At 34.4% G+C, this 25,530-nt stretch overlaps 1 protein-coding gene across 5 annotated transcripts in view; it reads left to right on the forward strand.

The window, feature by feature from the left end:
• evi5b (ecotropic viral integration site 5b) overlaps nt 1–25,530 on the forward strand; it is an 82,066-nt gene that overhangs the window by 10,575 nt on the left and 45,961 nt on the right. For 3 of the 5 annotated variants that reach the window (XM_056459895.1, XM_056459898.1, XM_056459896.1), the window contains exon 2: nt 9,990–10,216. In XM_056459895.1, coding sequence (XP_056315870.1) covers nt 9,990–10,216 — 227 coding nt within the window. Of the gene's footprint in view, nt 1–6,666; nt 7,235–9,989; nt 10,217–22,141; nt 22,289–25,530 lie in introns of those variants that run through there. The other 2 variants (XM_056459897.1, XM_056459899.1) reach the window with 2 other exon arrangements.

Genomic DNA, 25,530 nt, shown 5'->3' on the forward strand with positions numbered 1-25,530 from the left:
TATTGCATCTACAAACATGTAAAAAGTGCGAGTGGCTTCCTTCACCATTTTTGATGTGCTTTGCAGTCGCGCTCCCCTGGCATCTGTCGTAACTAGACAACCATCAACCATTTTCTCAGAGGATGATAAACGGACCAACTATTGCTGTAGTTGCGATACCCGTTAACTAATGGAGAACATGAAAAAGCATTGCAGTGTTTGGGTTCTCTGTGTTTGTCTGAGGTAGTTACTCTGGTTATTATTGATATGTATATATTCCATATAAAGTGTAAAGCTGATTGGATTGTTCTAGTCACACTAACGCAGTGAGATGTTTTCAACTAGGTGCGCCTGAAAATGCAAGCGCATAGGGAGCATGGTGTGCAAGCAGCATGCAAGTGACGCACTCCATTGGAATTATTATTGACCATGGATGTACGGTCAATAAATGCCGATACCATTTTATCGCTGATTGAACCATTTCTATTTAACTTGTGAACACAATGACCAATCAGCTGTGTTTAAGGGCCAGGACACACTAAGCAGATGCCAAACAACTAGCACCAATGAAACCCAACTGTGTCGTTGCCTCACGTTTGAGGTCTGGATCAAAAAGCTGTATGTGAACACACCAAATGGATAATAGCCAACTGAAAAGAGGATATGTCTTTCCACTCTGCAAGTTTTCTCGTTCCTTAAAGGGAAACCGAACGTTCGTTGTGTAAACGAACACATTTTTAACAGCATTTAGTATATTAGCATCAGAATTTAGCTAGTATTTTAGCATCTCTCAATTCACATATTGCACTCTGTAGTGTTTTATATTAGAGTTTTGTATTTAACTCTTAAGTCCACCTTACAGGGCTCTTGATATCGAAATGGAACAAATGTCTGTAGTGATAAGAGAAGCATACAAAATACCCAGAGCAGTGGATTGCCTAACTTGATTTCTCAAACAATCATTCAATTGAAAATAATAGCACATCTTGCTTAAAAATCAACCTATCTTACTTAAACTATGACAGTGGATTTTAAAATGGCTACTCTAATTTACTAAACAAAAACACCTACAGTTTGTTTTTTCTAGTGGTCCATCATCAACGTTAGTCGCTGTACTGAATGTTTTCTCTACAGGTGTTGTTGCATTATACATTTGCAGCTCTGCTATGTTAAATCAATAGCATTTCTGTGGTGATCGAATCAGGCGACTGATTCAAATTTGAATGACACAATATGCCTTGCTCATCCTAGTGCCATGAATGAAATGGTTGTTATTTTATTCAAAGCGTGAAAACGAAATTTATATGGTAAACTAATATAAAATAAGTCAAATAAAATATTGATGTCAGCAAATTAACTGCATTGACGAATTTCAGCAGTCTGATTAAATGTTGTCCATATTATCCAGCCCTACATGTAACAATTGCCTATTAAAAAGCAAGAAAGCAATATTTATTATTTCACCCTGTAGTCCACCCTGAGAAAATAAGGTCACCCTAACATTAAGCAAAATTTAAAAGATGTACTTCTGAAATATCCCCTCTCAAAACTGAATCTGTGGGAAGTGTATTTTCTAATATATAAGTCTATTAGTTTACTGTGAAATAGGCTTTGCATAAGTCAATCATACCAAGTGAATTGAATCGGAAGACCTAAACCTATTCCTTATCATACAGCAAAATAGCTTTCCTCATACTGAGCAGGTGTTAGAAATAATAATAAGCTGTTTTCCAAAATAACCTCATGCAGAGCTTGTCGGGTGTTTTTATAATGCTCTCTCTATATAGATGTGTGTTGTTAGGGCAGCAGGTTGGCTCTCCTGTGAACTATTTGGACAGCTGAAGCAAAATCCATAACAAACAGTGGATGACACAGAGCTTTAGCAAGAGACATGACTGCCTCCTGCTTGCTTGCTTTAAAGAATTAACAATGAGTCAGTTTCACAGCTCTCAGTCCTCTCACAGAGGGGCAGCTTGGTTTTGCACTGTGAAGTTTTATTTTCCATTTTAAAGGAACGGCTCATGCAAAAATAAAAGCTTTCATAATTCGTTCACCTTTGTTGTAATAAATTCTTATGCTGTTAATTTTTTCTGGGACTCCGTAAAGGACAGATTTGGAGAATCAAAAGACTAAAATAAAGGACAGTTATCTTCTGAGTAGGAATTGGACAGTCGGTTGCTTAATTTCTAAATGAATCAGCGTTTTGAATGAAACCTTGAACGAATGCTTCAATAAATCATATTATATCATATCATCATAAGCTATCAGCTGCGACCTGGAGGTTTGCCAATATTGGGATCTGAAAATAAGGGATAACTAGGATAACCCCCCCCAATAAATAGTTGAAACGATCAGTAATGTGTTTTATTATTATTATTATTATTATTATTATTTACAAAGGATATAATAAATACTATACATTAGAAAAAGCTGCAAATAAATTAAGCAGTTTAACCTATTAAAATAATAGCTATTATAAAGAAATTTAATCATTATCAATTCTCATTAACCTTTTCTTCACTGTATATTTAAACATTTTGATTAAAGAGCAGTGAATGAATCTCTCATTAGATTTTTCATCTGATTACATTCACTTTAAAAATGCACAGATCCATAATGAAAGCATTCGATTGCTTTCCTAACTGTTCATGCTTATTTAAGACTAAATTTGTTTTGTTTAAAAGAAAACCAAGATCGACATGATTACATTATGATGTGTATTATGTCTGTTCAAATGCCCAACCAAAACCCAGAGTATTCACTTTTGCTCCGCTTCTAATTGCTTTTACAGAATCCGTTTGGGAAACTGCGAATATTTATCAATATGGAGCGCGTCTGTCAGTCATGAATGGAAAGGAAGAGAATTTATATTTATTTCAAAGTGTTTTCATGCCTAAATAAAATGAAAGCAAAGAACAAATTCACGTTTAAGAGCAAAGGGTGTCCCCTGGGTGTTCGGCGGTATGGGTTTCCTATAGGGAGGATTGGCTCTTTAATGTTTATTGCCACCCTTTGATTGAAAATATGGGAGAAATATGGAAAAATACCTTTACGGGATGATAGCGAGATAAAATTGTAAAATGCGGGAGAATCCCTGTGAAAAATGGGAGGGTTGACGAGTATGTAAGTGTACAGAATTCCACAGGGCAATATTATCTGCGAATAACAATATAACTTAGGCTTTTTTGATTTTGCAAAAGATATATGGACTTCTTTACCCAATATGTGGGCTTGTTAGATGTGACTGTTATGTTAAGGGATATAGAAATAAAAATAAAATGTAATTACCATTTACTCACCCTCTAAAGTTGTTCCAAATCTTAATGTTGAACACTAAAGCTATTTTTAAGAAAGCTTAAAAAACATTAACCATTGACAGCCATAGTAGGAAAAACAAATACTACGGAAGTCAATGGTTTCAGCACTTTTTTCAGAAGTAAAAATAAACTCAAACAGTTTTGGAATAAGTAAATGATGAAAGAATTATTAATTTTAGGTGAACTATCTTTTTAAGATTCTTTAAAATGGGGTGAGTAAATAATGGTGATGACATAAGTTATAAAACATTAGTGAGCAGCACACTGAAAACCTTAACCGTATTTTTGAACTGAGATGTAATCACATCAGACAGTACATCGGTTTAACATCTCTCACTCTTTGTTCATTAGGATTTTTCAGACTCACATTTTTATTGTAGATACATTTTAAAATGAGTTGTCTTTTCTGGAGGTATAACAGGATCAGCCTGGGGACGTAGCACTAAAAAAGGTGGTCCTCTCTCGTCATTGTTTCCTGTTTTCCTCTCCAACACCAGATCTCTGGAAACATGCGTGTTTGTAGGTTTCTACTGAGATTGACACAATAACAAATTACTGTGGTATTGTTTTTTGCCCTTTATCTTTAATGAACACTCTCTTCTCTGGTTCCTACTCTTAAAATGTACCTCTGGCCAGTTAATGGGTTGCTTGAAAATAGTGTTGACTTCAGCATATTTAAAAGTCCATGTAGTCAGTTTTTTCCCTTCTCCTAAGCCTCCAGCACTGCATATAAAAAGTGCATACACATCAGTTTCTTGTTCTCCTTTCAGGATGAGCCAAAGTCTGTATGTCAGGGACAGTGTAACAAAGAAGTATACGGTACTAACATAACTCTGTCAGCTTCAGATTAGACTGGAGTCTCGAATTTATTTAGCTCTATCCAGTAATGAATATGTCCTACTTTTTCTGCAATGCAACAAATAAACTTCAGTCAATCAGTCAATCAGTCAATCAATCAATCAATCAATCAATCAATCAATCAATCAATCATATTAATTTTGTGAGATCAATTTCATTGACTTGCATTTAGAATTTTATGTATTCTCTTACTGTAATGTTATCTTTATTGAATGTCATTTTGACATGTTTGTATTATTCAGAATTGTGTAAGACTGCACAGGTTTCAGGTTCTGCTTTTCACTACCATTTTTTTTTCTTGTCTAACACTGACATTTTCAGTGTGACCTAAAGTACCCAGACGTGACAGATGAGTTAGTTCCTTTTGTGTGCCTATTTGTGTTTGATGCTTGATATTAGTTCCACTGTTAGAAGAAGGAAACCCCTTTGGGAATTTTTATTAAGGATAATGAAAGTGCATGAGGCCTGACCAGTATACACTCTCAGCACCTATGCATGAATCATTTAGAGAGCCAGGACAAAGGAAGTGATATTTGCTGGCCGTAACTTTCCTCTTTATAATGTCTGAAAAGTCCAAAGAGGCTAAGTTAGGCAACGTTTACCTGGCAACAATGTACCTAAAAACAGAAATAGTTTTTCTCTAGCATTTAAATTAGCTCTAATTTTTGGGTGTTAACACAGACAACTGTGGCAAAAACTTCCAGTTGTCAAACTGTTTTCAGATTTATGCATTTTCAGCCCCCACATCCCACCCAAAAAGCACATTTCTGTTTTTGCTTGAAAACATTGTTGTGTAAACAGCCCCTAATTTAGGCTTAGCGAGATGATGTTTTCATTACAATACTGACCCTTTAACAGTGCCAACATATTCACATGGTTGGACATTCTTTTTTCTTTGAGAATGTTGGATATTTAAAACATTGAGTTTTTGAGTGGACACCATTTATAATGACACCAATAATCTGATTTTAATTTGATTAAGACAATACTCTGATTAAGAGTCTACCATGTAAACAGCAATTTTTGATTAATTTAATTTGATTAAGGTCATAATCAAACTAAACGGAAATCAAATTAAAACACTTGGAGTATGCAGATATTAGTCGCGTTATTGAAGTGCTGTACAGACATGTAAACACCTTAATCAAACTATTACCATCGTGCAGAATTTTGACGCGTTTTGCGATAGTATAGTCTATACACACACAGCTGTTTGACACTATTCTCTGCACCTACCGAGTCAGTGAAGTCAGACCACAGAGTTATTTTCCCAAGGCAAATAATTTGATTACTAATGTACATGTAAACATAGTCAGGGTTTCATAGTATTGCATTGCAATTAGTTTTATTTCACGTGAATTTTCTGGGCTCAACATTAAAGATTTACCAAACTAATTATTTCCTTGCCAGAAATGTTAAATAATGTGTCAAAACAATCAAAATATAGCTGTATACATACACTTTTTATTTAACAAAAAATCCTCTTAAAGATGATATTTAAAAAAATTTCTTGTCATCTATCCAAAACTGTGCACAGTATTGTCCCAGATCACCAGTTAGCTATACGTAAATGGAGAGTTAATCTCCTATTAAAGCAATGTTATAGTAATGGATGGTAATTAAACCATATTAAAAATAACTGTAAGCAAGAAACCAGGTGAAAAACATATCGTGTGCGATAATGAAAGGATGATCACATGCATGATCACAGTTAACGTAAGGCCCATTAATAATCTGTTCAAAGAATGGGTAAAGCGAATGGCAACTGCTGCTGCACAAAAAATCTTGAGCTCCTTAAAGCGGCAGGACAGTGGGTGCTCGAGCATTGCTTTTTGTCCTGTCTATTTTAAAGATAACTGTTTTCACCTGCTTTATTTTGATCAGTTATTTCAACAGTTAGTACAAACGGTCAAAAACTATCATTGTAATCTTTAGTGACTAGCCAGCACTGACAATTAAAAAATTTCAACCAGCCGAAGTGGTTACTGGGTGTAACTGTCTAACCCGCCACAGCTAAAATCTACCAGCATTTGGCGGGTTGGCGGGTGTTAATGTCAAGCCCTGATTATAATCATCATAATCAATATCATAAATGTTTCAAGTATTAAAACTCAATTTCAGACTTCAGGGCTTCAGGGGAAGAACATTTGTCAACAACCTTGGCTGCTTTTTACCTATTAGCTTATTAGCTTATTAGCTAATTTTGGGCTTATGACATGAACAATGTACCCAATTTATTATTATTTTTTGTTATTATTATTATTATTATTATTAATGATATTATTATTAAACAACTACAATAAAATAATAATGTTGCAAAATTAAATTATTTTAAAACGACACATATGCTGCATGCATTTTATTTGCATCGCACCTGTCAATCCTTTGAATCTGCACTTTGCTCTGAGGTTTGTCTGCTCCGCCTCTTTCTGTGTCACTCCTCTTGACTGTAACGCTGTCTAAGAAAGGGTGTTTCCAACTTTGACCACTTTGAGTCATTTCTAAGCATTTTGCTGGGGAATACTAAAACATTTTCTTTTTGGTTTGTAAAACCACAGAAGCCATGCATAGGCGTGTGGTCATAGTTTGTCAGAAATGGAGATCGCAAGAGGAAACGTGATCAGTCTTGTAGAGGATTCAGAGAAGTGCCACATGCAAATGAGAAAGCTGCTTTGTTGTACAGAGGCAGACTTCCCCTGCGTTTATCATTACAGCTCATTTATGTCGCGAAGCTCGATGCGGCAAGCTCAGACGTCACCTCAAGTTTTTCAGGAAAAGGATTTTTTTTCTCTGTCGGGTGAATTCCAGAGTTTGAGTTAGTGCTGCTACAGCTGTAAAAGAGAAGGCAGAAGCTTATACAGCTGCTTCGGTCTACTTTACAGCTGCCTCTGTCTCTGCTACATGAGCACTTTGACCCCAGGTGACACCTAGACAGCTGTGACTTTGGAATCTACAAAACTCCGAAGACTGCCGAGATGGTATTCGAAGACTGGATACGCTTTTGATGTCCCTGCTTTTTCTCTTGTGGATTTGTTAATGGAATTATGGAGGAACTCAGTTAGGGTGACTTGTGACTTCAGGTAAGAATGAAGCGCACACAGGAAATTCTAGATGGAAGAGGTTTCTTACTGGTCTAGTGTTACAGTTTCATGGCCTGCCGTTTCCAGTTGTATTGGGTTCTCTGTATTGTCAGTTGACATTGCTTTGTACCTTTTTATTCACTTCACCAGAGGTTCAGTGCTTGAACTCCTGTCATCCTAGTGAAAAGTACACAACTACTTCAAACATTTCCTCAGTCCAAACCTTTTAGAGGTCGTCTTTTGGAAATGTAGAATGACATATGATACTGTGGTGGTTACCAATCTACAGTGTACACGCCTAACTAATGACTTGGTAAACCATTTTGCTCTTGAAGCTGTAAAGAATGAATACAGTGTCCTTTCTTTTGTCAGTGTAGCCTGTTTGTCATTGAACGTTGGTCCAGAAGATCGTGTCCCTTTTTTAAATGGGTGTAAACTAGGGGAATAAGTTGTGGAGGAAGAATGAACAAACCCATGAAGGGATGTGTGAAATTCTATAATATTGTAATTTGTTTAACAATGTGGGAACTGACTTTGTCAAAAATTATTCACTACATGATGAAGCCTGTTAGACTGCAGTTGGGATACCCCTATAATTCAAGTGATGAAAGCAGAAGAAATCCCAGTAGGGCTGGGCGATTTGGCCTAAAATCCAAATCTCGATTGATTGAACATTTAAACTCGATTACAATTAACGAACGATTATTTTATTTATTTTTTTTTAATTTTTTTTTAGTTCATATAGTTCACTGATGGAAAATATGCTCACATATTACAAGTGAGACATTTTTGAATGAAGGGTGCATTTCTTGATTTTAAAATAATTGAAGGAAACACACTATCTACGGTCTATGATTAAATGTTGAACAACTGAAATTAAAACACACATTGTCTAAAATGAACAGTCACATTTTTTCTTATAAAAAAAAGTGAAAATAAATAAATATATGTATATATAGATATGTATATGTTATATGTGTTATATATGTTATATATGTGTATATATACAAAATAAATTATTTTTAGTATTTTTAGAGTTTCAATTTCAAATTTAAAGTAGAAAATAAGCAGTATCTCTTCTAAATAAAATAACTCTTGTATATCCTGTAAATAATATTTTAAACAGTGTTTTTCTTTCATCTTCTGTGAGCAAATATTTTAATGTAAATAATAATTTTAATGTAATGGAAAATATGCCGTCTCAAGGCATCTCACTGCAGCTTCCAATCATTATCAGTGTAGTGCCAAGTAAGGCTCAAAAATGGGTCCATCAGAGATCAGATGGGGCTGGAAAGTGTGGCTAACAGAGCAGGGTCACGTGACTCCACACGCGGTAGGGAAAGTTTTTTTTTTTTTTTAATTCACCTGGAAAAATTTGATCGATTTTGAATGCCGATTTTTTTTTTTTTTGGATTACTTTTCGATTAATCACCCAGCCCTAAATCCCAGTATTTTTTTTATTACATTTTATGAGATACTGTATCATTTTCTCACTTTACAATATGGCTTCATTAATTCACTAGCATGAACTAATCATGAACAAACAGTCTTTCACAGAGCCACTTTCAAAGCAAAAAACATTTCCCCTTTGATGGGTAGAATTCTGTTCTACAACCCCAGTGTAGTTTTATGTCATTTGATGGATTTGGTGTATATATTTGAAATCAAATCAATAATGTTTTCAAACGATTATTTATATAAATTATTTGATTTAACAAAGTCACACAAGTGCCAATTTCACATCTGTCACATCCATAAATTGAGAGATGTCACATCCATATCAAAGCTTTTTCCTCATGAATGCAAAAATGTTAAATTAAATAAAATGAATCATGCTTGTTCTATGGTGGACCAACTCCTGTCCTTTTGATTATCAGTGTTTCTTTTGGGTTGTGCAGTTTAATTCACAGAATTTCTACAAAGTATGCTCTATACTGTAAACTTGCTAACTTTTTTTGTCACATCCTTAACGCTTGTTTTATCTTCCTCATTTAAAATAAAAAAAAAGTTTACAGATTGCTATTTTTCTGATTCCATAACTCTGTGGTTATTTGTTTTGGAAAATATAAACCGATGTTTCAATATAATGTTAAAAGATACTTTTCTCTGCTTTGAATTTTTTTCTGCAAATGTCTAGTCCATAACGCTGGAATTGCTCATATGAGAATCCATTGTGAGAGATTTGTCAGTCTGTCATCTCAGGATCCTCACTAACAAACTGAAGCAGTGACTCAAGTTATTTCAAATTTCATAAAATATCTTCTAGAAGGAAAACAATGGCATTCATTTCACAGCTTTGTTTTAATAGAATGATCAAAGTATCACACTTTGTTGTGGACTGGACCTGCTGTCGTGTTAATATGTTATTTTTCCAGATTTAAAACTTGTGTTTAGATTCTTGTGATTTTAATTCTTGTGCTTGTGTCTAAATTCATTTTAAATCTTGTGGTGTCAATCAGTTTAAAACAAAGAAAATCTAAAAACTATTAAGCTATTACTAACTATTAATTATTTTACACTGTTTTTTTTTTAGAAGAACATATGATGATTATTTATTTTAAATATTTGTCAAGTTAAAGTTAAACCTTGAAAGTATTGTGTGGTTGGGACAATTCACTTACTAAATAGGTATAATGATTGCATAATTTATAAAGTGAAACCTGTTTACTAAGATATAGCTTTCAAGTTGTTTTCTGATTTAAATTGTAGAATTTGTTTATCGTCCAATTAAACAGTTTTTTTTTTTATCCTAAAGGTGGCGACAGACAAGGTAGCAGGTAAGCTGAGTTCGACTCTTTCATGGGTGAAGAACTCAGTGTCGCACACGGTGAGTCAGATGGCTAGTCAGGTGGCCACTCCGTCTTCGCTACACACCACTGTGGCTTCATCCACTGCCTCACTGTCCTCACCCTCCTCAGCCTCGCCGACTCAGCTCAGCCCAGATGATGTGGAGCTGCTGGCCAAACTAGAGGAGCAGAACAGGTACGAGCGCTTCAGTCTTCACCAAAGCTTGCCATTTCTACAATGCTCAAACGAATGAATTGTGGAATCCAGTAATAAATATGGAATTTACAGTTTAATGTAGAGCATTACAGAATACCACAAAAACTGTAATTATTATGAAACTGACATGTTCTCCATGTATCTGTATAGATGATTGCTAAAAACCCTAAAGCATGCACAATGCTTGTAATGTTTTGTCCTATTTGAGCAAAATTATTTTATAAAATGTTAGAAATTTGATCTTGTTTTGCCATGAAATAGCCAGAGAAGCTGATAACTCTCTCTGTCTTATTTTAACAACCCTGAAAACAAGAATTTGGCCTATTATTATTGTTTTATAATAGACTATATTTAATAACACATTTTAATAATAGATGCAAATAAAATAAAAATAAAAAAAACACTTATTTTTTTTAAGAGGAACAATCACACAATCTTTCTTTACTGTTTAAATTAGGGATGCTCCGATCGATCTGCCAGAGATTGGCATCGGCCGATAATCACATTTCATGACTTGAGCAGTACTCTGGCTAATCTAATGAACCAATCACAATTGTTTCTTTTACGAGTTTACAAGCAGAGGACATATAAGAACTGAAATCTTTTTACTAATCAGAAGTAAAAGTTCTGTGTTTTCAACAATATTGCAAGTTCAGGAAAACCTGGCGGGAAATAAAAAATAAATAAAAATTTAACTTGAATATTCAATAATATAGCTTATCATAATATAATTATTGCAATAAACAGTACTTTATGGACTTATTTCCTTTTAGTAAAGAAGTAATGAATTTATAGGTGTGCGTTTTAACTTCTTTTGCATCAAATATGCGCTCTAAACTTTGAGACATGTTGAATTTTTCTTCCATCATTTGTGATGTTTGTAAATCGCTTTGTTAGTGATTTTTTTTTCTTACCAATTTTTATCTATTTTTTTCTGTAAAACTGCTTACATGTCCACACTTAATGGTTATCTTAAATGGTAAGATCTCCACTTAAGTATCGTACTTGGAGGGAAAATGTGCTTTATGCATTATAAAGCTTGAAGCATCAGAATCGGTACTTGGTACCGGCTGATCACCAGGACAAGGAATTGGGACTCAGTATTGGCTGCAAAAATCCTGATCGGAGCATCTCTAGTTTAAAAATTAGCAACAGGAGTAAAATAAAGTAAAAATAAAAATACATTTCACTGGTTTCCTTATAGTGTTTCCTTAAAAAAAAAAATTTAAATTATTTGCATTCACATTACTAGTTGTCAGTACTAATCTCAAAAAAACAATTTAGAAAATATATTAAGAGGTAAATAACAAAAAAAAAAAAAAGAAGAGATAAATGGCATTTAAGGAAAAAATATTGATTTTATAATGCCTTACATAGTAAAACACTGCAAAAAATTCCCCATTCACTGTATTTTTATGGGAACAGTATTGTATATTGTGTCTTATGCCATCTATTTTGTTGCCAAATAGTATAAGATTTTTAGTTTCACGTGATTGTTTTGTTTACCACCCTGCTTCTTTTTGCAACTTAAAGGAAGAGGTTTTATTTTTAAGTCATTACAATTCTAGGTTTCAGAATTCTTATGCTAAAAAGCAGGAAGTTGACAGGGTCTGCAGGGTGCAGACATGCTTTTGTTGTTGGCGTTGTTGTTGTTGTTGTAGTTGTTGTACTTCCTGTAATTGGCATTCAGACTTTCCTTTTAAAGTTTGTCCAGTCTCATTTTAAAGAGCTCTAGTCATGTCCAGCTTTTCCTCTGGTGTGGTCCAAATATAGCCTGCTCTCTAATACAAACAGTGATATGTCAAGAGCACTGACATGATGTTAACATAGTGGAGCCTTCGCTAGGGTTGCTGTGTTGAGATCACAGACTAGTGATGGCACAGAACTCGTTCCAAATATAGAAGCTGTAAGAGATAAAGGTCCGAGAAGCTCTCTGTTACTCTCTGCTCTTCTGTAATCTGCGGTGTCTTCACGTGTTGATCTAACAAGTGTAACAGATAAATGTTGTCTAGGAAATTACTTCCAACTTTTTTTTGGGATGGTGGTTTCCAAAGCATTTTTACCATAAATTGTCCCCATTATGGCTTATGTACAGGCATGTAAAGGTAATTGTTTTGTATCCCATTGGGGTTTAAGGACGTCTTTAAAAATCTAAAACCATGATTTCGAGCTAAATCTGGTAACCGGGAAAGAAGACTTGTTCTTAAAAGGCCCCTAATTGTATTCTCTCTTATGTAGTGTGTAAACTGACAGTTTGTACGTTAAAGATCTGCAAAGTTTTAAAGTTCATAGTACACAGCAATGCTTTTGTCTTCTAAAAGAATGTGAATTGCTGGTGCAGTTTGTCAGCAATTTCAGTTTCACTTCTGTAAGCCTACATAAGTTCTAAACCATCTATCATGTTTTATTGTTCCACTACAGAAGTGATAATATTTACGATAAATATATCATTTTTGTCTCTTACATTGTCCAACAGCAACATTTATAGAGTTTAGAATAGTATAGAATATTTTTATTTTATTTATTTTGTGTTCATTTTATTCAACATACATTTTTTTGGCATTTTTATTTTAAAGGTGCAGTAGGTGATTGTCTTCAGAAACATTTTTTGTTGTGCTGGTTGAAAGTTATGGAAGGTAAATCCTGCCAATTCTAAATAATGTCGATGAAATTCGCAGATGATCCCTAAAACTGTCCGGTGAATATCAAACCTAAAACCAATTTTACCAAGCTAATTTAGCTATCTTTCAAAGATTTTAGTAGTAACAAGTTGTTAACCCCACAAGACCTAATACAGTATACTATACGAATTCATCACAAGGCCTACCGTACTTGCGCTGCACAGTTTCTCTGCCCACCGAATAAGCCCGCGACTCCTGCTGTGGGACGAATGTTTGACGGTTGGTTATTATGTGTCCTCTGTTCCTTTTGTTGTACCAATGCAGCAGCTGCTTCATGTAAATGATGCCATTTTACTTCTGTAATATATACATTAGTAACTCGCGCTGTCTCATTCATCAAAACCGTTCTTCTGCCCTCGGCCATTGAAAATGAAAATTGAAATAAAAAAGTGTCAATAAAAGGAAAGCTCAAATGTACATTTTAATTTGAATTGTGTCACTATTATAGCGTGAACATTAATAACAAGCTTTGTAAAAATTGTGTTTGCATTTTATTTTTTAGTTTGGCTTTTCATTTTAATATTGGCAGTCTTGACGCGGAAATGCAGTGAAAATGAAATGTTAAATCGGCAACTTCATTTTAATTATCGATTTGACAGGGGCGATGTGTTGTCACAGTGAAAATGAAATAATTTCATTTCATTTTCAATTTTGGCAGATACTTTGCGAACAGTGTTTTATAATGAAAATGTTAATCTGGTTTTCATTTTAATTTCCAATGTTTATTTGATTTATTTAAAATTGGCAGGATTTACCTTTCATAGAAAGTCTCTTCACATTCCAATAATATTGATTAAAGTAAATGTATTTATATGTATTTTTATATTCTGGGTAAGGCATAAGACTAATTATGTTCATCCAATTCAAATTTGTCGGGCCAATAATTCCCATTATTCTGATAAGTAGCCAAAACTGTATGTCAACCAATGTAGATTTGTACAACTGCGCATCTCTGATCACACAGATCACCGTTTGTGTGTGCACATACGCCATGGTCCCGTGGACATCATTGACAGCGTTAAAAACAAATGCTGAATCAAAATTTTTTAAATTCTTAATCAATATTGGAGCTACTTTTCCCAAGTATTTGTTTTAGACAGTAATGATGTTTTAAAACTATTTTAGTCACGCAAAGCTGATGTAGATTTTGTTGTGTTATGAATGGGTAATATGCACAAAGTGTTGTTCCTCCACTGAAATCTTCCGGCGATAGATTGATGTGACTTTTTTCAGTTTTATAAGGGACCTATTACTGAATCCATAATGTAGATTATTTAGTTTAACAACAAAACATAAATAAATAGCGCAATTCCACCTAGCCTGCTGTACTGAGGTGAAGTATTTTATATTCACATTGGTTCATTTTTGAACAATGACAACCTGTGACGCGCTCCCTATATAGTTTACTGTGCTACTCTGAATATTCGGTCTTAATTAGGATGTAAGTATGGCTTAGTAATAAGTGTAATTTCTGCACCCTGCCAGCCAACCACTAAGCATACAGTAGTCGCTTTTAAGCATGGGACGATAACCATTTTCAAGGTATACCGTGGTTTGGAAAAGTCAAGGTTTTGAAACCCTCAATTTCCTACAATACCGTTCCTAGGGTATGTGTACTATTTTTTTTTTATGTACCTTTTTTTAGTTTTTCAGGACAACAGTATCTCCAGCAGAAAAGATATCAAAAGACTCAATTTTAAATTGTAAAAAAAAAATCTGTTTTTGAAATGAAGACAGCTGAAGTCAAAAATTCATTTGAATGATTTAGCCTAAAATGTTTACTATTCCAAAATATTTAAAATGTTTCTTAAAATAAAATATATTGTGTTTAAAAGGGAACAATGGTTTTGTTTTTTACCCAGACATTTAAAAAGAAAATATGTTAGAGCAGTGATCACAATACCATGAAACCGTGATATTTTTATCCAAGGTTATTATACCGTCAGAATCTTGTACCGGCCAATGCCTACTCGCGTTAGGACAAAGCGCGTGAGAGAGTCAGACCAGCGATCCTTGCATGCATAAAATATTGCACATTATGACAAGTTTTGCTTGCTACACAACTGGAAATGTGCTAGGTATAATACAGTTTTTCCTTGGGAATTGTAGTATTATAAAGTACTATAAAGTTTTCTAACTGGCGAATGACATGATCTAGTGGGTCTCTGTCATATTTAATGATATTGGGAGGTGAGGCTTTGGATGGCAGGGGAGGGACTGTGTTTCAAACATATTATGCAAACCAGTTATCATTTAGGCAGGTCACCTACTGCACCTATAATAATGCATTCATTTTTTCCCCTGTTAAATAGTTACTTTTATAATGATGCAATTCAGTTATTACCTAGTAACTGTAACAAATTACTTAAACGTTCCCAGCTATATTACATTATATTATATTATATTATATTACATTATATTATATTATGTTATGTTATGTTATGTTATGTTATGTTATAATTTTTAGTTATATAGCGCCTTTCCAAAGCTCAAGGACACTTTACAAAGAAGGCGACAAAAAGAGATAGTACAAGCAGATACATGTAGAGACTGCATTAGATACACAAACATACAGGAAGGGAAATATAACAAACTGGAAATACAAAAACAAGACATAAGCATATAAGCAGAGTGCAGGTGGATCAGATCAAAAGTGGTCAGTTTGGCAGATTATAAATGAAGCATTCAGAAAATAAGCGAAATTTAAGTAGGCCCACGCGGAATCTGCGTGCGCAGAATTCCACAGATTTCCGCAGATTTTTAGCCCTTCATTAATTCTGTTTATTTACTTTAGTAAATGTGTGTAAATCTATATTTATTCAGTTTAATTAATTACAGTCATATTATTGACTAATATGGATATGTTCATCTGATTTACTGTATGTACAATGCAGTTTGTAAAGTAATATTTTCTGTCTTTTAGTAGAGATATTATATGAGAGACTTGCTTTGTTTACCAAATAAAGTGGATCTAATTAGATTTGCATTTAAAAAATTTAATAAAATTAAAAAAGATGTAATTTTTTATTTCACATATTAAAGTTTTAGTTATGATACTCCCAAAATAATTCCGCAAAAATCTGTGGATTTTTACCAAAATTCTCCGCAGAAATAGCAAAAAACATCCGCAGATTCCGACTGGCCCTGGTTTTAAGTAAAGATTTGAATTCTGAGATCTTGTTAACAGAATGGAGTGAGCGTGGTAGAGAGTTCCAGAGTTTGGGTGCAGTAACACTAAATGATCTGCCCCCAGTTGTTGGGGTGTAGGAGACAAGCATGTTGCAAAGATATAATATAATATAATATAATATAATATAATATAATATAATATAATATAATATAATATAATATAATTTACAAGTCTCAGGTGCCTCAGAATGCATCTTTTAATTTAAAATATTCCCAGGTCATTTACTTAATCCAACCAAGTCTTGTTTAAATGTAGGTAAGTAAACACTTAAGAGTTGGTAGTTGGATTTTAGTGCAGTGATGAATGTGTTTTTGGGATGTTGTATGTTTGTTTTAAGGATGCAGTGTGTTCAGCACATCTCAAAGATATGCAATAGGGTTCAGGTCAATTGCAAATGAAATCAAGAAGAATTATGTGCTGCTCTGACTCTTGCTACTCTGCAGTCCTTTCTGTTTAGCATCTGCTTTGTTTATCTGTAGTGCCTGTTCAAGGGAACTGAATTCTATAAAACAAAAGAGCAAAACTGCTATCATGGCGTCAATTTATACTACTGGTTTTACATTCCGCTTTTGTGCCAAAGCCAAAAATTTGGTACTGAGCTAGAGCAAGTGTGAACATGTACCACTTTTGCACTGAGCAGCTATAGGAACTACCCACAGGTCTGTTGCTGAGATCAAAATTATTTTTTTAGATTGAATTAGCACTGATCCTATAAAGATTAGAAATGACATAAAGTGACAAACACTGACATCAAGCATGGAATTGAACAAACAAAATTAACAACTGGAAGATGGAGTCACTTTATTTAAGCTGATGTTCTTTTATTAGAGCTGAAATATAGACGCATAAGTAGGCCCAGATGGAATCTGTGTGCGCAGAATTCCGCAGATTTTAGCTCATCATTGATTCTGTTTATTTACTTGTGTAAATGTGTGTAAATTTATATTTATTCAGTTTTTAAATTAATTTCAGTAATAGTATTGACTAATATAAAAATGTCCATATGATTTATTCACAATACAGTTTGTGAAGTCATATTTTCTGTCTTTTAGTAGATATGTTATATAGAAGACTTGCTTTGTTTACCAAATAAAGTGGATCTAATTGGATTTGCATTGTAAACATTAAATACAAGCTAAAAAGGTATTACTTTTTAGTTTATATATTAAGGTTTTTGTTATCCCAATATCATTCCGCAAAAATCTGCAGATTTTTAACCCAATTCTGTGCAGAAATAGCCAAAAATATCTGCAGATTCCGTCTGGCCCTACACATAAGTTATGATTGAAAGACTGAAAAGGGGGGAAGGAGACTGAATCAACTTGTTATATTAATAAAGCACACACACATAGACAATGCCAGAACCAAATCTGGAACAGGTATTAAAGTGTTTTGCAATACAAAATTAACATTAGTAAGAATCTAAAACTTAGTGCAAAATTTAAATGTGGGAGCAATACAAAGAATAAAATAATACATTGAACATATTAAGTAACTTATTGCAAGTCATTTATATATATATATATATATATAAACATTCATAATTTACTACATATTTCACATTGGCTAGTAGTTTAGACCAATTAAACAGCCAGCTTGACCTTTTTTCCACAGGAAAAGGTGGAGCTCATATCTAAATATGAATGTGCCATTTTTTTTGTTTCCATCTTAATATTAACGTCAGAGATTTAGCATGTTTACAGATTTTGACTGGGTAGCCGATAGGGGTGTGGTGTTCAGACTAGCTGACCTTTGACCCCAGCCTTCATCAAAACAACTGGAGACCACAGCTGGATACAGAGATAACTAACAGTGCTGTATCACCTGCTGCCTCCCACAATACTCATGCCATTAGTTTAATCAAGTTAACATGAGCCTCTGGATTGTCATAATGCTCACATCATGTTCGTCTGATAGCAAAGCATGATAAAACATATATTTAATTGTCAAAGACATTTAAGCCACGCATGCTTTGGAACAGGTGAAATCAAAATACATATTTTTAGATGTTAGTATCAGCATGTTAGTCTTAAAGATAAGCTAATGTGCTCAAACGGTTACAAAATTCGTATTAAGGTTAGGCATTGGCCGGTTTAAGATTCTGATGGTATGATAGCCTTGGATAAAAATATCACGGTTTCACGGTATTACGATATTGTTATCACTGCTCTAAGGTATATTCTTTTTAATTGTCTGGGTAAAAAACTAAAACTTTTTTCCCCTTTGAACACAATATATTTATTTTAAAAATATTTTGGAGCAGTAAACATGTCAGGCTAAATAATTCAAATGAATCATTGACTTCTGCTGTCTTCATTAGTTTCAAAAACACAGATTTCTTTACAATTTAAAATGGAGTCTTTGGATGATTTTTCTGCTGGAGATACTGTTGTTCTAAAAATAATTTAAATAAAAAAGTTTTTACACATACCTTAGAAACGGTATTACAGAAAATTTTAGTGGTTTTAAAACCTTGACTTTTCCAAACCGCGTCCCATGCCTAATTAAGATCTAAACAGCTAAAGCTTGAAGTTTGTCAATTCCGCCTAAATGTATCAACACAGTTTTTTTGACATCTCTTCATACTTCAGTTTCTCATCAAATCTTCTGACCAATCAAATGCCCTCTAGTATCTGACACGTCCTGCTCCCTTTAAGTCGCTGTACTGCTATGTGCTTAAGCTCAAACACTTTCATTGGTTAAAATATGAAACGCTTTTTGCTGCTTTTTTAAAAAGGGTTTTCATGTTTCAGTTAAATTTACGTCACACATCAGACAAAAATGCACATTTCAAAGCACTTCACGGGCCCCTTAAAATCAAGGGAAAGGCTGGAACATTAGAATCCAGGAAGGAGACCTATTAAAATAAAAGGCTTTTGCTTGTGGCTTTTACACAAGCAGAAAGGGTGACCGTATAAGCACCTGTAACTGATTTCCTGGCTGTTTTAAAGTGTTAATGGGCACGCTGACCTTTTTGTGAGCGTTTGTTTGAATTAGTGTTGGGGAGATCAAAGCCCTGCCCCTTCCTTAATGAATTATTAATTAACTTGGAGATCCAGAGCTGGCCTTTACCTTGTTGTTTTTGGTGTCACAGGCTAGTTTCATTATTAGAACTGAATCAGAGAGATCTGCCTGGGCGGGTGTAACACCCACACAGAGTTCTCTCTGCAGTATGGAAAGTAGGGCAGCTGCTTGGAGGATCTGCGGAGTGTTTGGAGCTCTGATTTAGTACATTTGGCCAATTGAGCTCATTTCACCACTGCAGGAATAGGGCCTTTGCTACAGTAAATCTAGTCAATTTTAGTTCAGTAAGTAAATCTAGAACTGTGCCAATAAAATCAGGTATAAATATAATCACACTTAAATAGAATCACAGAGATTTAGCTGAATTACACGTTCAGGTTCTTTGCTTTCACGTTTTTACTCATTGATTTATTAGTTTGTGTTCCTTTAATTAAATTAAATTAGAAAAGGAATTTCTAAACTGACACTTCTCTGTGATGTCAGAAAGTATACTTAACAGAACTGAAGCATGAAAGATTGATACCACATGATTCTCTCTCTGTTTCGCTGACACATTGATACTCTTTGGCACGTCTGGCAGAGTTTCAAAAACAATTCAGTTATAGCTTGATGTATTTTATATTGTGATATGTATTGTATGGTTATTGTCAAATGCCCAGCCTGACTGTACCTTACCATTCAGAAGTTTGGGGTCAGCAAACAAGATTTAAGAAAAAAGTACGCTACTGGTCAAAAGTTTGTGGTCAGAAGAATTTTTAAGTGTTTTAAAATAAGCTTCTCCTGTTCACCAAAGCTGCATTTATTTAATCGAAATACAGTAAAAATTGTAAAATGTTATTGGACTACAAAATAACTATTCAAAAGTAGTTTGTCATTTAATTTAATCATTTATTTCAGTGATTTTAAAGGGCACATTGGTTACCCCTTTTTTCATATTTAAGATAAGTCTTGTGTCCCCAGAATGTGTCTGTAAATTTTCAGCTCAAAACAGATTATCAGGTTATTTATTATACCTGTTTGAAGTGTCTGTATTGTAGCTGGGAAAAAGTTGTTGCTGTTTTTTTTGTACTGGGCCTTTAAGGCTAGTCCTCCCCGCCCACCGTTCCCACGTGCCTGTCAGCAACATGCCACAATCGCCGCCCTCGGCTGCCTTAGGAAGCAGATCTCATGTAACGTGTGTGAGAAATACTACAGTAAGAACTTAAACAATCAGTATTTGATGCATTTTTTGTGGAGTTACAACAATGAGTCACACACAGTCATTACAAAGTCAACACACACACACGCACGCACGCACGCACACACACACACAGCGTAGACACACACACACACACACACACACACATAGCGCAGACACACACACACTCATAGCGCAGACACACACACACACTCATAGCGCAGACACACACACACACACACACACACACACACACACACACACACACACACACACACACACACACATACACACACATAGAGCAGACCCACACACAGAGAGAGAGACAGGGCGTTAAGCTTTGCACACATATGTGACATGATACTGGTAATCTCCACTGCTGTATGAATATCTGTTATGTTAATGTACAAAATAAACCTGATTTACCGTCCACAAACCGGGATTGAAGCGTCTTCTCTTATAATTGTTCTGACACGCGGCTGTTCTGATTAAGTGAATCTGAAGTGAATCGCTGTAATTCATTAAACACATGCTCTGTTTTAAACATTTTAAACTTGTAAAACTCACTCTTGATCACATTTGATGATGATTGATGATCCTAGCGAACTGAACAGACCTTTTATTCCCGGCTGCTTTGCGCTCGTCTTCTCTTGTTGATTTGATTATATGCGTTACTACGGAGACATGTTAATGCGCGCAGCTGTCAATCAATATTAATGGGCGGGGGGACCACTCTCCTACGTAAAGTTGCGGTCGATCTGAAAACCGCTTCAATTGGTCCACCGTTTTTATGTTGTTAAATTTGAAAAAAAAAAGGACTGGGTGTGTTTATTTCACCCCAATATGTAGATTTTTCACCATAAGTGCCCTTTAAAGATCAATTTTCAGCTTGATTACTCCAGTCTTGAGTCAAATGATCCTTCAGAAATCACTCTTATTATGAATTATTATTATTATTATTATTATTATAACTATTATTATCATTATTATTTTTTATTATTATTAATGGTAATAGTAATAAAAGCAATAATGACTGGAGTAATAAATTCATTTGAAACTAAATACAACAAGAAAGCAGTTATTTAAAATGTAAATAATATTAAACTATTTAGCTTTTTTTTTTTTTACATTTAAAAAATTCCGCCTTGAACAGAATAATTATCTTTTAAAAATAAAACATGCAAAAAGAATAACTGACCCCAAACTTTTGACTAAGTGTATTTGTTACACTGCATTTTTTTTTCACACAGTGAAACCATTATTTAACAAGTGTTATTATGATTTAACTGTTTACCTTTTTTCCCCTGTAATGGCAGCTCTGTAACAGCCGTTAGTCTTCATTAGCCATCCTCAGAAATGATTCTAATGTGATGAGTAATTTCATATTTTTATCAATGTTGAAAACAGTTGTTCTGTTTAATGTATTGTTTTTATGACTAATGATTTTAATATGTACAAATGTACATAAAAATACAACAACACCAAAATATGAGTAAACAATAATGGGTTTATCTAGATTAAAACAAATAAATGACTCCTCTTGTTGTATGTATGGTACTGGAACTGACAAGCTAGTTAAAATGCAAAGTAAACAAAGCCTAAAATTCCTGTTGTTTTAATTGAAAATGCAGTATCACAGCTTCTAACAAGCCAGTTTTACATTATTATTCAATTTGCCCACCAATGACAGGTGCAGCTAAACAGCTAATTTTGCACCTTTTTCCAGGAATGACGAGACCGATTTTGAACTCCTCTGGGATTTAGCTTTGCTTCTGCACAGGTTGAGGGCCTTTGCACTTTAGATAAGCAGTGCTTGTGTGTGTTTATGCGGGTTCAGAGGGAGAGAGAGAGTTGGGTGAGACGGAGACAGCAAGAGAGTGTGAGAGAAAATCGGGTTGTTTCACTTCTCACAGACACGTTTGGGATTACTTGGAGGAATCAGAGGAAAGACATGTGGATTGCAGAATGAGCTTCCCGTGGTGAGCGGCTTCACGGTTATACCTTTGATCAATTCTCTATCGCACAACACAACGTTTTTTATTTATGCAGTCTTTTTTTTTGCCTCATTCTTATTTTCTCTTTGTGAGTGCCTTTTAATTCTTTCATATAACAAGTACTTGCCTATCCATCTGGATTTCCAAATATAACGTTTACATTTTTGTGGAGGAATGTATCGTGTTTGTTTGCTGTATAAGAATCCATTTTGCACTTTAACCAGCAGTGAATCATTAACACTGAAGCAACCATTCTGATTCAAGTTGTCTTAAATAGTTAGTGAAATCGTCAGATAGGTTAAGCCTATATGCTTTCTAACAAGATTTTGTTTAACCTGATTATTTATGTTGCTTTATTTCTGTTTAATCTAGTATTTTAATAGCTTGTAATTATATGCAGTTTTGCAAATGTTTGCTGGGTTTTCCCAGGATCACTTTCTGACCTTTGAGTAAATATCATCAAGATAGAGCTTTGCATTGGGTCCACATGCTCTTGTCTTGTCTTGAAATTGTGGTTGAGTAGGTGGTGCAAGTTCAAGTCTATCTCTCTTTCCAGAATTTTTTTTCTTGTCCACTATTTTTAAAGCGCATTTTTGTCATCTTTCAACAAAATTAGCCTTTTTGCTTAAAAAAACTTGGTCACTATTGTGATTTGGTCAACATTCTGAGTTTTTGTTTTGTTATTATGTCAGGCTTGACACTGATAATAAGCCTGACATGGCTAATGTATTTTTTTGATTTAACATGTCTGTTATACTATCCTAATCTAACATTAGCTATCATATTGTTTTTATTTCAAACACAGCTTGGGTAGCGTTATTGATATTAATAATTTGTCAACAAATAAAACTTTAGTTGAGCTCTACTATTCTCTATTCACTTAATTACTATTTGCAATATAATTAGATAGTATTACTTTAAACTGTCAAGAGGGCTTTTCTGAAGACTATAGAATACACAAGACATGTCACTCGTTTAGTTTTGAATGGGGAAAAGTGTAATGGTCAATATGGCGAATGAAGCCCCGCCTACTAGTTCAGGAGCCAATCATTAATTGCTATAGACTGATGTTTCTCCGGGGGGAAGCTCAGACCAGACATGTGCTTTTTCGACAGTTTGGTGGACAACAAACACTCTGGAATCTCAGCGAATACTTGCTTTATAGACTAAAGAAATACATCCATATAAAGCTTGAAATCTGTACTTTTAAATGAACCAAGTGCTCTTGATAACAAAAGTTTTTTGGTTTTGTAATCTGTATGAAATGAACGCGAGGTACAGTCAGTCCTGTCACGCACGTCACATGACAGCAACTACTCAAACGCCCACAAACTTGTAAACAAAGAGTTGCTGTCATTTCTGGAGCATTATCCAGAAAATGATAATGTATAGAACCGCCATCAATGAGGTTGGTGATGTGATCTCATTCCTTTTGAGTGCGTATATGCATTAGCTTGGGTAACCTGAAAATATGCCGATTTAGTTTGATTCAGACTTTTAAAAACGAAACCTATGAGACAGTTGTTTGATTTTATTGGTGATTCCAAATATGTAATGTAATTGTAAACTTGGCAAACAATTTTGGACTGCTGGCTTTAATCAGACTTGTGATTTTTGTGACCCAATTGATGCTTTGTCTATAAGATAGAAATCACTTTTCCTTCTTAAATTTTTATTAGTGTAACACAGCAGTCCCTGATATAATTTTTGATGAGGCATAAACTAGGAATAAGGCTGCTTGGTATTTTGTTAAGAAAAGATATTAAGATTGCAGATCCTGAATTAAATTCTGTATTATAGGTGCAGTTAGTACTGTTTTTTTTTTATATATTTTGACCAAAATATTAAACAAAACTAAGCATTTTATGACATGACTTCATGTTATGTTTTTTACTTAAATTTTCCTACTCTAATGTTTGAGTCAGGTTACTGGCTTGTTACTTGGACCTGCTGGAGGCTTTTAGTCAGCAGAGGCTGTGGCGCTACTGAGAGATATTGTACACAGAGTTATTCTGTACACACTTTCAGTTTCAATTTGGTAATCAATATTGCACCAGCAGTCGAAATGTCAAGATGATCTCGTTGGTAATGCCCTATTTTTAATGTTAGTAGACAGCATTTTGTATTTGGAGAGTCTTTAAATGAATTATTTCAAAATGTGAATCCTTCAAATAAGGTATATTAAATAGTTTAAAAAGTCTTAATGGTTTAGATTTTTATCTTATTTAATGCATTATTTATTGCTGTTGAATTTTCTTTTTTTTATTATAGAAAAGTGTTATTTATAAAATTGTTGTCCAATGAAACAAACAAAAAAACAAAACAAAACAGTTATCATAATCACAGGTAAAAGTTCATTTCCGATTGCTGAGTGGTCCAGTCAGCTCTTTTCCTGCAGTCTCATGAGCAGCGTCTTACTCAGTTTCATGCAGTTTGCCATGTCTGCTTGTATGTCACGGTATACATGGAATTAAAAAAAAAAATCTATTGGGTTGAGAATTTATTCTGTGGTAATGATGATATATAACTTCATGCCACCCAGCTTCATTTTGAGGTTTTGAAATGAAAAAGTACAGACACAGAAAAATTACGAAACTTTCTAATGTTTAAATTTTTGTGCCCTGTAAAAGAGAGTTTAATTTGAAAAACTTTGCATTTGACTATGTACATAAAACCCCCTGTATTATATTACAATTGCCCTTCTATCTACTTGAAACTTGTGACTGGAATTTAAAGTAACATTTATTTGACTTCAAATGCAGTTTACCATGTGCTTTGGACACAAACATTAGATTGAAAGGTTACATTTTGGAGGATTTAAGATCTGTAGTCAATGGAAAACAGGGACATCTCTCTCTCTCTCTCTCTCTCTCTCTCTCTCTCTCTCTCTCTCTCTCTCGCTCTCTCTCTCTCTCTCTCTCTCTCTCTCTCTTTCTCTTTCTCTTTCTCTCTTTCTCTCTTTCTCTCTTTCTCTTTCTTTTGCTTTTTCTGCCCCCCTACTACAGTAACTCATTGAGCATCACAACCCCTGAGCTGTGAACCCCATGACTCTCTCTCACTGCCTTTCCCCCCTAACAACAGTGCTCCCCCCTGTGCAACCCAAAAGCGGCTGTAACTGGATCTAGCCTCTGAGCCTTGGCTATGACGTCACCTAGTGCTGCCCTTAGAGGCCCGGGGCCCCTCTCTTTTTCCGAGATCAGGTTTCCATGGCTTTGTGTCTGTTCTGT

This window comes from Danio aesculapii, chromosome 6, assembly GCF_903798145.1.
Source record: "Danio aesculapii chromosome 6, fDanAes4.1, whole genome shotgun sequence".
NCBI classification, from domain to species: domain Eukaryota; kingdom Metazoa; phylum Chordata; class Actinopteri; order Cypriniformes; family Danionidae; genus Danio; species Danio aesculapii.